Source organism: Tyto alba, unplaced genomic scaffold (genome assembly GCF_018691265.1).
Source record: "Tyto alba isolate M040663 unplaced genomic scaffold, T.alba_DEE_v4.0 Super-Scaffold_7, whole genome shotgun sequence".
NCBI lineage: Eukaryota > Metazoa > Chordata > Aves > Strigiformes > Tytonidae > Tyto > Tyto alba.
In genome coordinates, this window is record NW_024881328.1 from 32,437,677 (window position 1) to 32,451,795 (window position 14,119).

Genomic DNA, 14,119 nt, shown 5'->3' on the forward strand with positions numbered 1-14,119 from the left:
CAATAGCTAGGAAACAGTGACCTGTAATTACAACAGGGCAGCCCTGGGTCAGAATTTCAGGTGGGATGTTAAGCCTTTTTAGCTCCCACCTGCAAGCATGTATGTCTAGGACACTTAAAATATTACTGCTCCTTTCTTGCTTGTGACAGCGAGTTTGGCCTTTCTTTGCTTAGAGCCTTTTCCTAGAGCTGATCTCTTGTGACTCTGCCTGTGGGGATGAAGGGGTCTTCTGCTGAGCCTGCCACCCATTTGGAATAAAAGCAAATGTTCCTGGTATTTGAAGGGTGTAAATATAGAGTAGTCTCTTCTGTGCTGTGTACAAGCCTACACTTGTATGACCACCGCAATGTGTATTGCAACCTTACCCATGTCTTATCACTAGATTCTTGCATGACTTGCATGAGCAGAGATCTTTATAACAGCATCTTCACTGGGGAATTCTCTTCCAGCCTTTGTACCATAGTCCCTGTGTGCCACTAGCATGAAACAGGCACGGAACAAGAGTCCCCTCTCTTTTCTTTTGCTTGTTGCTGTGCATGTTTTCTGGCAACATATCAGCTGCAGACAATGAGCTGCTATGAAATCCTAGTGTTGCATAGGCTTGACAGACAAATGGAAGAGCTGGGAATGCAGTGAATATCAGAGGTGTGGGGTTTTTTAATTTTGGAGGGTGAAGTGCAAACTGTGGGCTTGAGACAGCTGTGCAGCAAGTGTTCTATATTTGAACAGAGAAATTCAATGTTTTTCCATGTCAGTCTTCCCATATTTGTGGCTAGCTGCAGTGTAGAAACCCAAGGTCAAGCATCATTTGCAGAGTTACAGCATTACATCTGTTCTGTGTACAACAGTGAAAAAAAACTGCTACAAATTTTAGCCTATTGCATGCGAACAACCACTCTTGTGTGCTAGGGTGTCTACCTGAAAGTTCTGGAGGAGCTGGGGTACTTATCAGCTGAAACAAGTTACTGAGGCTTGAGTGTAATTATTTTATATTTCATAACAGTGACTAATTGATATGAGCACCACATTTACAGTGGTTTTTTTTTTTATTCACTGCTTGGATTCAGGATGGTAGAAGGGTCAGAACCAAAGTCTTGAGTAGCTGAAAGGTAATTGTGCTGTGGTTTATTCACTTACACCAACATGAGTCTCCCAGGTGTTAAGACAATTGTTGATTCCCATGCTATATCTGATAAAGTAGTATCATCTAAAGACATCACTATCCTGTAATGCAATCAAGTTGATTTTGACAGAGTTGTGATTATTCATGGCTATTTGAAGGCTGTGTGTAAAATCTGCAATAAGAATTAATCTGGTGCAGATGGAAAGAAGCCTCACTGCCTTGTGGGGCTGACTGGTGGCTTGGTCGCAGTCTGTTGTGCTCCCTTTGGTGGGCCTACAACAAGGAGTTCATCATGAACCATGATCTTTATTTCTGGTAGCTATTAGCCACAGTATGTTGACTGCTCTAGTTATTCACAGTGGAATGAAACATCCACTAAGTCACGCTTCTAGGCATGACTTTTATCTAGAGGCCCTTTCTTTTCCACATAGCATAGCAAACAGAACAGTAAGTTGTCAAATGCCACCTAAGTCCTCGGGCCTTCTGCTTATCAGTTTTGAAAACTAAACCAGTGGAGAGCCAAAAAATTGTCAACACTGTTTGCCTTGTTTCTCTCTTCTGAGGAGCACTGCGCTCACCTCAGTTATGGTGGAGGCAGCTGCTGATTCCAGTTAACGCTGGAGGTTAACTTGGTGGGTTAGAGTTAGTTAGTGGTTAGAGTAGGTGCGCGAGGGCAGCTGCTTATGTCTGAGGAGTACTTTGCTGGTTTTGTTGCTGTATCTTGGAAATATATTTTTCTTGTTGTTTTTCTTGTCTTCAGTGCTAATGAAACAGAAAATAAAATTCACAATATTTTTAGTTGCTCTCACTCAAGGAACAGCGGGAGCCCAGTAGCCCTAATTCCAATGTAAACGTGAGTGTAGATAGGCAGGGAGATTTTAAATTTTCGTTTCACATGTGCAGTAACAGAGATAAATTGATGTCTGTCTGAAAAGTGCTAACTATGAACCACCAATTTGAATCACAGGAACTCTGACATATGAAATACTCCTTCTAAAATATTTCCAATCCCTTTCATCCTGAAAAAGAGATTTTCAATCAGGATTATTGAAACAACAACATTCATTTTCAGTGTCAAATTAACTCTTATTTTACTGTTTTATCCCTTGGGTAAATATTTTTGGTTTATAATTGACAGCTTATAGATGAAAATATCTAGGAATTAGCTTCCCTAGAACAAGACAGTTATTTATGGGCATAAAACTGTTAGATGAACGAGTACATATAAAATACGAAGCTTTAATTCTTATCAAAACTAAGGCAAAGTGGGTGCAGCAATAAGCTTGATTCTATGAGTAATGTTCACTAGTATTTCTCTACATGGATAATACTGAACTTTGGCAAAATGTTAGAGAGTTATTTCAGTGTTCCAGAATATGCCAAGTTTATAAAAGACCTTCTAAGATTAATTTTTTCCTCCTCTCTCCCCTCTAGTTTTTATAACAGGTATCTAAAATAGCTTATTTCTAAATAAATGGTCACTTAAAAATGTCAGAAGAAGAAGATGGAGTAGCCAGTGGAGTTTCCTTCACTGAGGGATCTGATCTGTGCTTTAAGCACCATAGCTTCTCAGCATTACAAAATATTTACATGTTTGATTACAGTTTAGGAAAGGCTGGTTTATCTACAAAAATATTTTTTCATTTTTTTACTTTTGTGTTTACTGTGAGCCCAAGACCTTGGCTGGAATTCAGCTAAATTTCTTTGTGGGGAGAGGAGAGGTATTAGGAGAAATAAGGACTAAGAGTGAAGAGGTCGTATCCTTTGACCCAAACAAATAAAATTTGTGTCTGTGTGTTCAACCACAGAGCTCAGTGACAGAAGCTTTTTTCCTGGAGGACCTTTAGGTTGTCTGGGATATTAGTGGAGTAGTTGCCCTGCAATGAATGATGTGATGTTGCTAAAAAGAGAAGAGTGGAAGCAGATTCTTGAATTCTTTCTCCATCTGTAAGAAGCCATTCATAAAGGCTGAATGGTGGGCATGTGTGCTCGCAAGCAACTGAAACTCCCATCTGTTTTCCTACTTCTAAAAATAACCTCACGTTTGTTAAGATTGGGACTGCCTTCTTTGGTGCTTGGTGTTTGGTAGTCAGGGATATTGGTTATGATCGCAAGCTGGTATTTTAGAGCTGATCATGAAACTACTTTAAAAAAAAAGAAAAATATGATGGTTTTTTTTCATTGAAATGATCTCTTATCACTAAATCCTTAGTGGTGTGAAAAGAGTGAAATGGAAATTGTAATTTCACATTAAAATTCTATCTGGAGAGCCAGTCAAGCACTTTGTGCTGGTAAAAATAGGTTTCTGTGCAGTGTTAGGGCAAACAGAATTACATGTCTGTCTCCTGTAGTGAAATCTCTTCTCTGACTGTAAAAATTGATGGTTATTATTTCTTTTAACCTATTCTTCTCCTTCTTCTATCAGCAAATGAAATTCACTCCTTGACTAGCAGAAATTGAGGATGGGGGGCAGCATAGTTTGACTGAAAATGGTGTCCAAAAGAAAAGACAAATCTCAGTTTCCTTGCCTGCCTGAAGCAAGGTGTTCCACACAGCTGTGTGTGTCAGGGAGAAGGGGCAGAAGGAGATTTCTTGTTAGCAGAAGGCCATTTTGGCCGTGCTGTGAAAAGAGAGGCTGGGTTTGAAGAGAAAGAAAATGCCTTTTATTAGACCGGCTGTTACCACTGGAAAATAGTTAAGCCGTGCCTTCCAACACTTGGTTCCTTAATCTGTGGAGAAACTGAAATCACAGACCCCAGAAATCTTCACGTGGCTGCTAATTATATTTGTCTCTTACCAACAAGAATTTGTTCATTCATCCATCTGCAAGCAGGACACTGTTAATTAGTGGTGAGTGAGTCACAAGTGTGGTTGGGATAGGTGTTAAAAAGCCTTTTGCCACACGGGGATCTGGCTCGGATGCTTGTCCAGCAGCAGCCCCAAGGCCTCCTTCTGACCCAAATGTCTTCAATCAGGGGATACATTCTGGGTTTTCTCCTTTATAAATGCCTGTCCATCTACATGACCAGCACTCTCTTCCTTAAAGGGAGGGTTTTGTCTGAAACCAGTGTCGATAGTGTTTTGTGTGGTGAATGACTTCATACCTATGTCTATGGAAGCTCCTTTTTTAGTGGAGAAGCATGAAATCATTAACTCGAGTGGTTCTAAAAAGGAACTTAAGAACTTATGCTTGAAAATAATTTTAATAAACCTAATTTGTCTGTCAGTCCTAGAACCCCCCAAATCATGGCAGATTTATTTATTTACCTAAGTTTTGATGTCAGCATTAGTGCAATATGTACCCACTGGTTAAAGGATCAATAGGAGTGTATATATACTAGATATGCCCATATATGTTAGCTTATAGCAGTGCATTTTGGCTTTGATTTTGTGTTTGGGAAACTAGATAATTTTGATCCTAAAAACATTTTCTAGAAAGCTAATGCTGCTTGTGAACTCAGTGCAGGAATTTACCATGTGCTCTGGCACCCTGCTGGCACTTTGGCTTGTAGGATCGGAGTATTGCCTAGCATCTCTGAGGTTTATTTTCTGTCTCTCTGACAGATTTTGTCTTTTTTTTTAGTTTATATTTTTATTTTCCTGAAGTGGAGAAGCAAGGCACTTATATCTGCTGTCTTGTGACAGAGAATAACAAGGCCATTGCAGAACTGCAGGAGACATTTTTCTTCAGTTTGGAAAGAGGTCATGGACTTCTGCTGTTGCCTTAAATACCTGTCTGTGTATCTGTGTGTGGTGTTTAAATGTAAATGTGTGAAGAATATCTGACTCCTTCAAACCTACTGATTTCAGTCAAAAAGGGCATTTGATCACACTACATGGCATTGCATTAGACTGTATAGCTCAGAACGAGCTGTGGGTGCTGGGGTTTTAAGGGTGTAATCAAGCTTATTTATATAAGGCAAGACGTTTGCCTGCATAAGCAGACTTTCAAAAAGAAACTATCAATTGTTTGTTGGTATTTGTAGGCCCACAAAGCAATCTAACTTCATTAGGCAAAGACTCCCACAGTGTGTGTATTTCGTATCTGTATGTCTGTATTTAGTCAGTTGGGTAGATTGAGCTTAAACATTCTCATTGTTTTCCTTTTTCTCCTCATCCCTTATGAAATAATGCATCTGCTGTCTGATCCCAGTGGCTGTCTGACAGTAGGCAGTAGTCTCATTGCTTCAGGAGTATTTCATCCCTAGGTGGACAGTGCAGAGATGGGTGTATGCACGATCAGGTCTTGGTTTTATGTTTCTGTTCATGCACTGCTTGCAATGCAGTTCATTCTACAGGAAAAAAAACAAAACAAAAAACCAAGAAACACTTGCATATTGCCATTACTTGAATACTTATGTCTTTAATTATTCTAATTGACATTTTTAATTAGATTGGAAGCAAAACTCCATTGGATATAGTGAGTAAATGAAAAATGATTGCATGTTGTGTATTTCCATTTTTATTTAAACTTCTTAGTATTTTGCAAATCCTTGTATTTACTCTGATAAAGCCTGAAGAAGAAGAACCACAACCCAAGTAGCATGCCATGTACTTCAAGCAACTGCATGTGTGCTGCTTTCATTTCCATTGGATTTCCTTCTTGCTGGTGCTTACAGGCTCAAGCTTTGCTAGAAAGTCTGTTGCTTTTTCTCAGTCAGTCTTAGGAGCTGTGAGTCAAGTGCACGTACCTGACTGGCATGACACTTTTCTGGATGTGAAAGTAACTTTACATTTGGTAATGTGAAATGGAACCAACACTTGTCTGTTTTCTGTAAGTTTGTGGCTAATTTCGGAGTAGTTCAGAGAAATGTAAATTACACATCTTCAAGCGAGTCTGAATTTAAAAAGTGCTTGTGTGTATTTCACAGAGGCACAAATGAGAGGAGAGTAGCAAAAATACCATTAAAACGCACATTTTAAAAATTGACTGTCACTGTATTTCACCAGCACTCAAATTTCGTAGCTAAAGAGGAAAATTTTGAAGGATAATAATTTCTCTAAATAAAAGCCTTCCTATACCTTTTACACAAGAGTATGAAATTTTGCAAAACTCTGATTGGGTAAGAGGGTCCTTAAACCAAACTATGAGGCTTTCTATAAGAACCACTGAGGTAGAATTTCTGGCCAGAAAGAAACATGATATATGTGATTTGAGTGTGAAAGTTTCAGGTTCAAATCTCTGCCCTGACTGATAAAGAAACTGGGCTTCTACATCCCAGGAAGTGACCACCATATTATGCTGACTGGTACTGGGTGGGATCTCTCACTCTCATTTGGAGCTGTCCTCCTTTGTATAAATACTGACTGGATGATAATCTCCTGTATAACCCATGGAGTATGGCACTTGTATGGCTTAATATCAAACGATTTTGTATGAAGTGGAAGAGCTCCAACAGAAGATTAGTGTCCCACATGAGAACAGTCAGTGGCCTGGAGGTCTGCTTGAATTTTGAGACTTAGATATGTTTAAAGACTTGAACATTGTTCTCATATGCCAGGTAAGTGTCCTGTTTGCATGGCAGTGACTGTTCTGGTAGGGTATTGGATAGTTAAACTTTGTACTGGAAGACTTGCATGGACCTACTAGTAAATTTCTTTGGACTCAATCTACCTAAGATCTTGTGAAATGACTTATTGCTTATGTTATTTTAACTTCACTCATAATCTATGCACACAAGTGAAATTAATGTAAACACTGATTTTTAAAGCCTGATTTTAGGAAAACGTATCAGACACTGGGTTGAGGATGTGTACTGGTTTTAACCTGATCGAATTAAAATAATTTGATCATCTGTATTTACAAATATGGAAAGATTTCATAGGATTGTTTGTCCCCCCTGAGGATATGTTCATACCACTTCGCCTTTGAATTATTCAATCAAGAATAATTCTGAGATTTTAAAATGTGCTTCCCTGATATAAAGCAGTACAGAGGTTAGTTCTATTACTTTTTTCTACCTCATCTGAAACAACTGATGACACTCTTCAATCCTGTGTTTGCTACTTGCTGGAAAAGCCTTTATTTAAAAGATGCTGCTGCTGGTATGTTTTCCCCCAGTAGAGACAATTATTGCAATTTATCAGAAAATAGGAGATTAGAAGTAACATCCTAGCTAATATATTTTTATTTAGTTCCAAAAGTGACATTAAAAATTGTTAGTAATTGCCACTTCTGAATGACCTTGTAAGTGATAAGCTACATTGCTATGTCATTATTGCAGAAGAGCAATATTCAACTATTTCTTTTGTCTTAATTGACTTTTGATCAGCTCTTTGCATGTGTCAAAATTTCTGAACACTGGTTAATAACCTTTCAGAGTAAAGGCTGTTTATAGATTATACACATGTAATCTAATGTTCTGCCATTATACGATTAGTATTAGTAGCACCAAACTGAAGGAGATCATTAACAGTGCTGGAAGTATGCGTGTTGGAATGCAGAAATTGCCTTACTCATTAAAATAGTAAAACTCTCAAAGAAAAGTCACTTTCAGTGATAGATCAAACCTTTGACGTAACTATCAGTGGTGCACAAGGAGGTGCCTAGAGGTGGGGGTGCATGATGGCCTGTACAGAATCATGGGTTCTGTTCTCTTTTTGAATTTGACATGGCACCCATTGTTAGAGCGTCTATAGTTTGAAGTTTCTTCTGACATCTTCCTTTTAAATGTGTAGCTTAAACCTTTTATGCATGATGAAAGTATTATCTCCTTTTCTGCATAATGGTAATTTTAAATTAACAAGATGCTCCATGAAGCTGCTGCTTTTTTTTTTTTTTTTTTTTTTTTAAACCAGAGCTGTTTTTTAGAATATATTTTAGTCTATAAGGACAATCATATAAAGTATCCTGACTTACGAACTGGCATATCTGAGTCAAAAAAAATTGGAAGGGGAGGGGAAAACCCCACACCATATCCTGCCACATAATCCTTTATTTATAACCACAGAATAAAATAAAGCAGTAAATCCTCTTATGCCTGTAAATACCTTTACTGTACAAATAGAATAAAATTGTGAGAACTGTAAAAGTTATTAATCTTCATACAGAGCTGGGGGAGAGAAGACAGTTTTTAATAGCAGCCTTGTAGTGCCATTAGATTGTAACAGTAGAACTGAATAATTGACATGTTTTATCTTTCTTTGTCTGCACCTCACTCCCAAAGCATTCAAATTCCTGTTTCTGAGTGTGAAGATGACTTTACAAAATAATTACATACAGTATTAAGTACTGCTATTACGGGAAGCGAAGGAGTTGTGCTGGGAACTTCCCAGAGGCAGAGTATGGGTATCCTTACCTTTTAAAAGGTTATAACCTAACCAGAGAGAAGAGTGCCCACCAATTTCTCTTGCAGTGTCTCTGCACAATTCTGACATCTGCTTAAAATCTGCAGACAATCAATATATAGAAATGTAATCAGCTAAAAGACATTGTTTTAATGGCACAAGAAATTGGAAATGAGATGAGATGGGACATTCTCCAGTCAGTCTCCAGTAACCATAAACTGTTAGTAACTGATGCTTATTTGTCTGTCTTCAGTGAAATGCACTGGCCAGGTTCTAGCAGGCAGGTATGTATCACAGCACGGATTGCTCTGCGGGGTCTGTGGATTTAAGCTTCCATGGCTTTCAGGGCAAGTGGTTTGACCGATAAATTCACCTTTTTAAAAGCAGATGGAACTGTGGGTAGCTTCTTACATGTACACTTCAAGATGGAAGCATTATGAAGCCAGGACGCCCCAAGGACACACTGTTTTATCTGTTCTTATAACAAATATATGTAATTTACTATAAATGCCTTCTTAGAACCATAGAAACACTGATGAAACTGAAGAATTGGTCGGGAACTTGGACCTGGTACTTTTTGTCTCTTTGTGCGTGATGTTTATCCTTCAGGTGACTTAGTTTTAATTGTTATAAAGAAGTGCTTGACAAGGCATACTAAAAAATTATTACTGTTGTGTCTTTAATCTTCTTTTTCTCCTTTATAATTTCTCTTCTTGCACTGTGTGGCTATGTATCTGAGTGCTACCAGGTTTACCATCAAATTCTTGTTTATGCTTGACTTTATGATGGAGACATTCAGCCTTATGAGTAATAAGCTCATTAAGCCTAAACTGCTTTAACTCTAAACCATGGTGATGCCTTTTGTGAGGGGCTCTCCAACCCTACGATTTGTTCCTTTAGAGGCTTAATTTTGTCAATTTTCTATGTGTTTTTTTTTTCATCTACTTGAAAGGCAATTATCTGCCTTGTTCCAGGAGACTTCTGGAGCTTTCTGACAGGTTAAGGGAAGTATTTATTTGTTAAGATTTTGATTCTGGAATTTCAACAGAAGTTGATAAATGTAATGAAAAGTGATTAAATTAGTCTGCTGCACTGGCCTTATGGACTTTGAGTGAAAGCCAGTACTAGGCAGGCAGAGGATCAGGCCTAGTGCTTGGGTTTGTTTGGTGGGATTTTTTTAGTTTGTTTACTCAGTAGAGAAAATCAGAATGTATTCATGTATTCAGAGCTGGCTACTGCTTCATCCTGTTTATAGCTATCTTTTATATAAGAGAAGAACAATATTGTAAACTGGAGGTGGCTCCACATGGTAAGACCAAATGTGTTTCCTAACTCTTCCCCAAACCTACTGAAAAACTGGTGTGGGACTTGATTTTTTCTTTTTTTTCCCCTTAGCTGCAAGGAAGCGTTAAAATCTGTATTACCTGTTAATACACACACCCACTTGCTTATGGTTATGCTTATTTGCATCCAGACACATTTCTTTCCCAGTCCTGACATTTTACTAGGCACCAAATATACAAATAAATTAAATTACTGCTTAATTTTCTAGCTTCTCCATAAGACTCAGATTAGTGTCATTGTTTAATAAGAGATTTGTGACACCTTATGCATTATTAATGCTAGCTTGTGTTCCAGTTTGGTTTTTGGATAAATTTATCCTTGATGTAGGTCTATTAAAGACTAATTTGTTGCACAAAATGTTCAGGCATACATCAGAGTTAGGATGTGCCATCATCTTGCAGCGTAGGCAAGCCCACTGTAGGCTTTCACCGGTCTCTTTGGAGAGTCTTTCATGTTGTCATACCCTAGAATTGTCCAGATTGTCACAAAAACTTCCCTTCCTCTTTTTTAGTCTTTTCATTAATTCCTGACTCAGAAAAATCCAAAAGAAACACACAAATGAAAACCTTTCAAAAAAACTGTGAAAAATTGACTTGTAACCTTGGAAACATTACAAGTCGGTTGTAGCTGCCTGTCATGCTTTTCTTTCCTTTTTACTGTCTCCTACTACTAATTTTCTGTAAAATTATTTCCAGTCACAAAGGTATTTGGTGACTAACTCTTTGATTAGTTACTAAGTAAAAGGCCACACACATGATCAGTGTTACTCAACAAATGTTGAATTGTCAATATTGTTGTCAAGACTGTGTATGATTTTCTTTGCAGCCTCAATTGGATAAGTTGTCAGGGTTGATGTGCTGTTGTGGAGTGGTGCTAATCCATAGTTCCTCCTTCTAGGTGGACATAAACACCCTGGGTTTTAAGCCTTAAAGTGCTTCAGGATCCATTGAATTTAAGAGGACCATATAAAAGTGCAGTGCATGTTATTAGATGTTTGTAAGAGTTCAAGGACGTGATGTATTTTGGAAGACTGTCGTTATAGGAGCAGGTTCTACTTTGATAAATTATAAAAATGACTGTGAATGACTCACAGTTCAGTTATTATTATTCCCAGTGCTAATTATGTGTCAGAATTATCTGAAACACTGTATCAGACATGGCTTGGATACGCGTTACCTGTGTAATCATGAAACTGCACTTTTTCCAATGTAAACTTACTGAGGGCTCTATTCCACAAATCCTTCCTTTTGATGGCTCCTTTCTCACCCAAGCAGATGCTATGATTTAAGGGAACCTAATTAATCAGGGTAAAGATGTTTATGACAAGCTTTTAAACTAGTTTTGTAACTTTACCCTGTGGGGAAAAACTTGAAAATACTTTACAGAAAAGGTTGTGAAGTATTTGATCCTCACAGTCCTTCAATACTCACTGTGGACGTCTGAGGACAAAATATATCTTTGCTGATTTATAGCCCGTGAGAATTTATCCTGCCTCATGTGAAGATGTTTTAAGACTGCTTTTTGTTTTGTTTTGTTTTGTTTTTAATTTTCAGCTTCTGGAAAAAACCAACAATATGTTTGAGGAATCTGATTCTGCGGCTACAAAAAGTCCTTTGCACTTAGCTGTAAGTATGAGATGTGTAACCAGTATCTCCTGGAATAATTCCTTAACCTCTGTCTTTGAAGCAAGTTTAATCATAGACTTGTTTTGAAAATGCTGGGAAGGGATGTATGCCTAGATGTAACAAAAACAGGTTCTGGGCTGGAATCGTTAATTAAGTTTCTTGGCAGTTGAAGCTCTTGATTCTTATTGACTCTAACATTTGGGTAAGAAGAAGACACAGACACTGAAGTGAAATTAAATGAAAAGTTGCAACTTTTATAACTAGTTCATAAATTTGGGGCTGGAGCATGTGCCTATGGCTTTGATCATGGAATGGGATACTCTGATGTTCTCCTGGAGATGTGCAGAGTGCAAAAAACTGGTACACAGCAAGGTGTTGGGAAAGCATGCTTGAACCCCAGCCGTGCCCGGGGAGCGTGCCACAGAAACTGTGCTGTCAAAACGGGATCCAGCACATGTGGCCTCGTAGATCACAGCAGCTCCCCTTTCCCAAGAGCTCAAGATTCGTGATCCCTCTTCCCAGCCTTTGTGTGGGAATCACAGAGTAGTTGAGGTTGATGTGTACCTCTGTAGAGCAGCTAGTCCCACCTCCATGCTACAAGCAGAGTCAGCTAGAGCAGGTTTTCTCCAGGCTGTACCCCATCACATTCTGAGTATCTCTAAGCATAGAGAGTTCAGAGCCTCCAGGCAGTCTATTTCAATGTCTGACCATCATCACAGTGAAAATGGTGGGGTTTTTGCATTAAATGGAATTTTCTGTGTTTAAATTTGGGCCCGCTGCCTCTTGTCTTGTCACTGGGCACCCCTGAGAAGAGTCTGGCTCTGTCTTCTTTGCTCCTCCATCAGGTGTTTATATACCCCTGAGCCTTTTCTTTTTTGAGGCTGAACAGTTCCAGCTCACTCAGCCTCTCCTCAGACATCTTTCACAAACTGGGTCTTCAGTGAATATCCAACATCACTGTGAAGCTGCCCTCCTCTGGAAAGGAAAGCAACTTGCTTACTCAAAAACGGGGCAAGTTTTAGTTCTGTAGCGATCATACCTCTGTTTCCCAGTCAGCCAGAACAGCCCTGGCCTGATGCTTGAATTATTCACAAGTAATCTGAGGGAACAAGAGCCAAAACAGTTGGCTTAAAAGACCGAGTTTGTCACTGAACTCTTCTTCCCATCTTTTTTTCTGCAATTTGTATATTGCAGGAGGGAGAGTGTCACTCCCAAGCCCAAAGAGGAGTTACAGCCTGCATTATCACCAACGTAAATTCCTGTGCTGGAGAGGGACTTGCCCTGCAGCTGGCGAGACAGCAAACTCATTTCCTCTCTGGTCCCTCTTGGACAGAATCCTTGCAAGGACACTGCCAGCGGCTCTCCCTCATGTACCTGTTGCTGGTTAACAGCAATTCAGTCACCTAAGACACCCCAAACCCACAGTTTAAAAATGAAAAAGCTTACATAAAACATCACCATGTCACACTCCAATTGCAACTATCCAGGAGCGTCTCTGACATTTGTTTCAACCCCTCCCATGTATCGGGGTGCCTCTGGCCATCCTTCCCCAGGTCTAGCAGTCTCCACACAAATCTCTTTACATGTGGATCCAGAAAGCCGGCAACCTACACCAAAACACAAAGTCCTGTTAAATGACTGATATGGCGCAGTGGCCAAGGCCTCTGCTTATAGATGTTTAACCCTACAATGTAAACAGGATTTAGAAACAAGGGGTGAACTAGCAGCCAACAAAATACTGACCTGCCATTCCCTGAGGCTATAGTGCATGATTATGGTCATGGTTGAGTAAATGACTGCACAAGGCAAACCAACAGGAAGAAAAAGTCAACTTTTTTATCCTGTCAAGGAGAAGATAGGGTATACAGTCTGCCTGGCACCTTCAACATAGATACCTCACCGTGTGTCAAAGACCAGGTTGTTGCTAGTTGTTTTCTAAGTAAAATTGCCATATGAAGGAAAGCTGACAACTGCGTCAAAATATTTTCTGAGATATGAGTTCCCTGTACCCTAAACTCCCTTTTATTTTCTTTTTCTGCCTTTTCCTTTCTGCTTTCCTTAAGTTGCTTTCTTGGTCTGATAGGGAAACAGCTGTTCCCTGCACTGTCCTGTTCCTTTGAACTGTTGACAATGGTCACTAGGAGCAAGCTGCTGCCACCACTACTTAACCTTGGAATTCAGTGGCTCTTTGATTCCTTCTTGTTTGCATTTCTCTTCATTAACTGCTTCAACTCTGGTAATAGTAATGATAAGTTCATGTATAAGTAAAAAGGATGTTTTCTGTGAGTCTGACAGTAAGAAGAGGAGGGCAGTCCCTGCAAAGCTGAATGAAATGCTTCCAGTTTCTGCGGCTATCCATTGGGCTTTTGCCATGTCACCCGTGTCTGTGCTGTTGGCCCAAATGTGGCTGTAGGTCTGGAATTGCATCTTCTTGCCCACTGTAATTGTTCTACCAAACGATCCTCTTGGCAGAAATACACCCTGAAGCAGCAGCTAAAAACAGCAGGTCAAGTTTTTGCTTGTATTTGCACAAAAATCTGTTTTGAGAATTTCTTTCATTTAGTTGCAGACCAGCAGAGATGTTGAATTTAGCACCCAGTTAGGTGATAGTCCATGCAACCTTTGACCGGCATCACTTTACTGAATCTAGTTTTTGAAGCAAACATTTCCCTGGAAGATGCTGTAGAATGTGAAAAATTAATTGTTGTTTTGCTTGTGCTGAATTAGCAAATTACTTCCT

General features: G+C 39.2%; 1 protein-coding gene across 6 annotated transcripts in view; it reads left to right on the forward strand.

Moving 5' to 3' along the window:
• ANKRD44 (ankyrin repeat domain 44) overlaps positions 1 to 14,119 on the forward strand; it is a 148,811-nt gene that overhangs the window by 107,665 nt on the left and 27,027 nt on the right. For all 6 annotated transcript variants that reach the window (XM_033010913.2, XM_042808533.1, XM_033010912.2 and 3 more), the window contains one exon: positions 11,308 to 11,379. In XM_033010913.2, the coding sequence (XP_032866804.1) occupies positions 11,308 to 11,379 (72 nt within the window). The remainder of the gene's footprint in view (positions 1 to 11,307; positions 11,380 to 14,119) is intronic.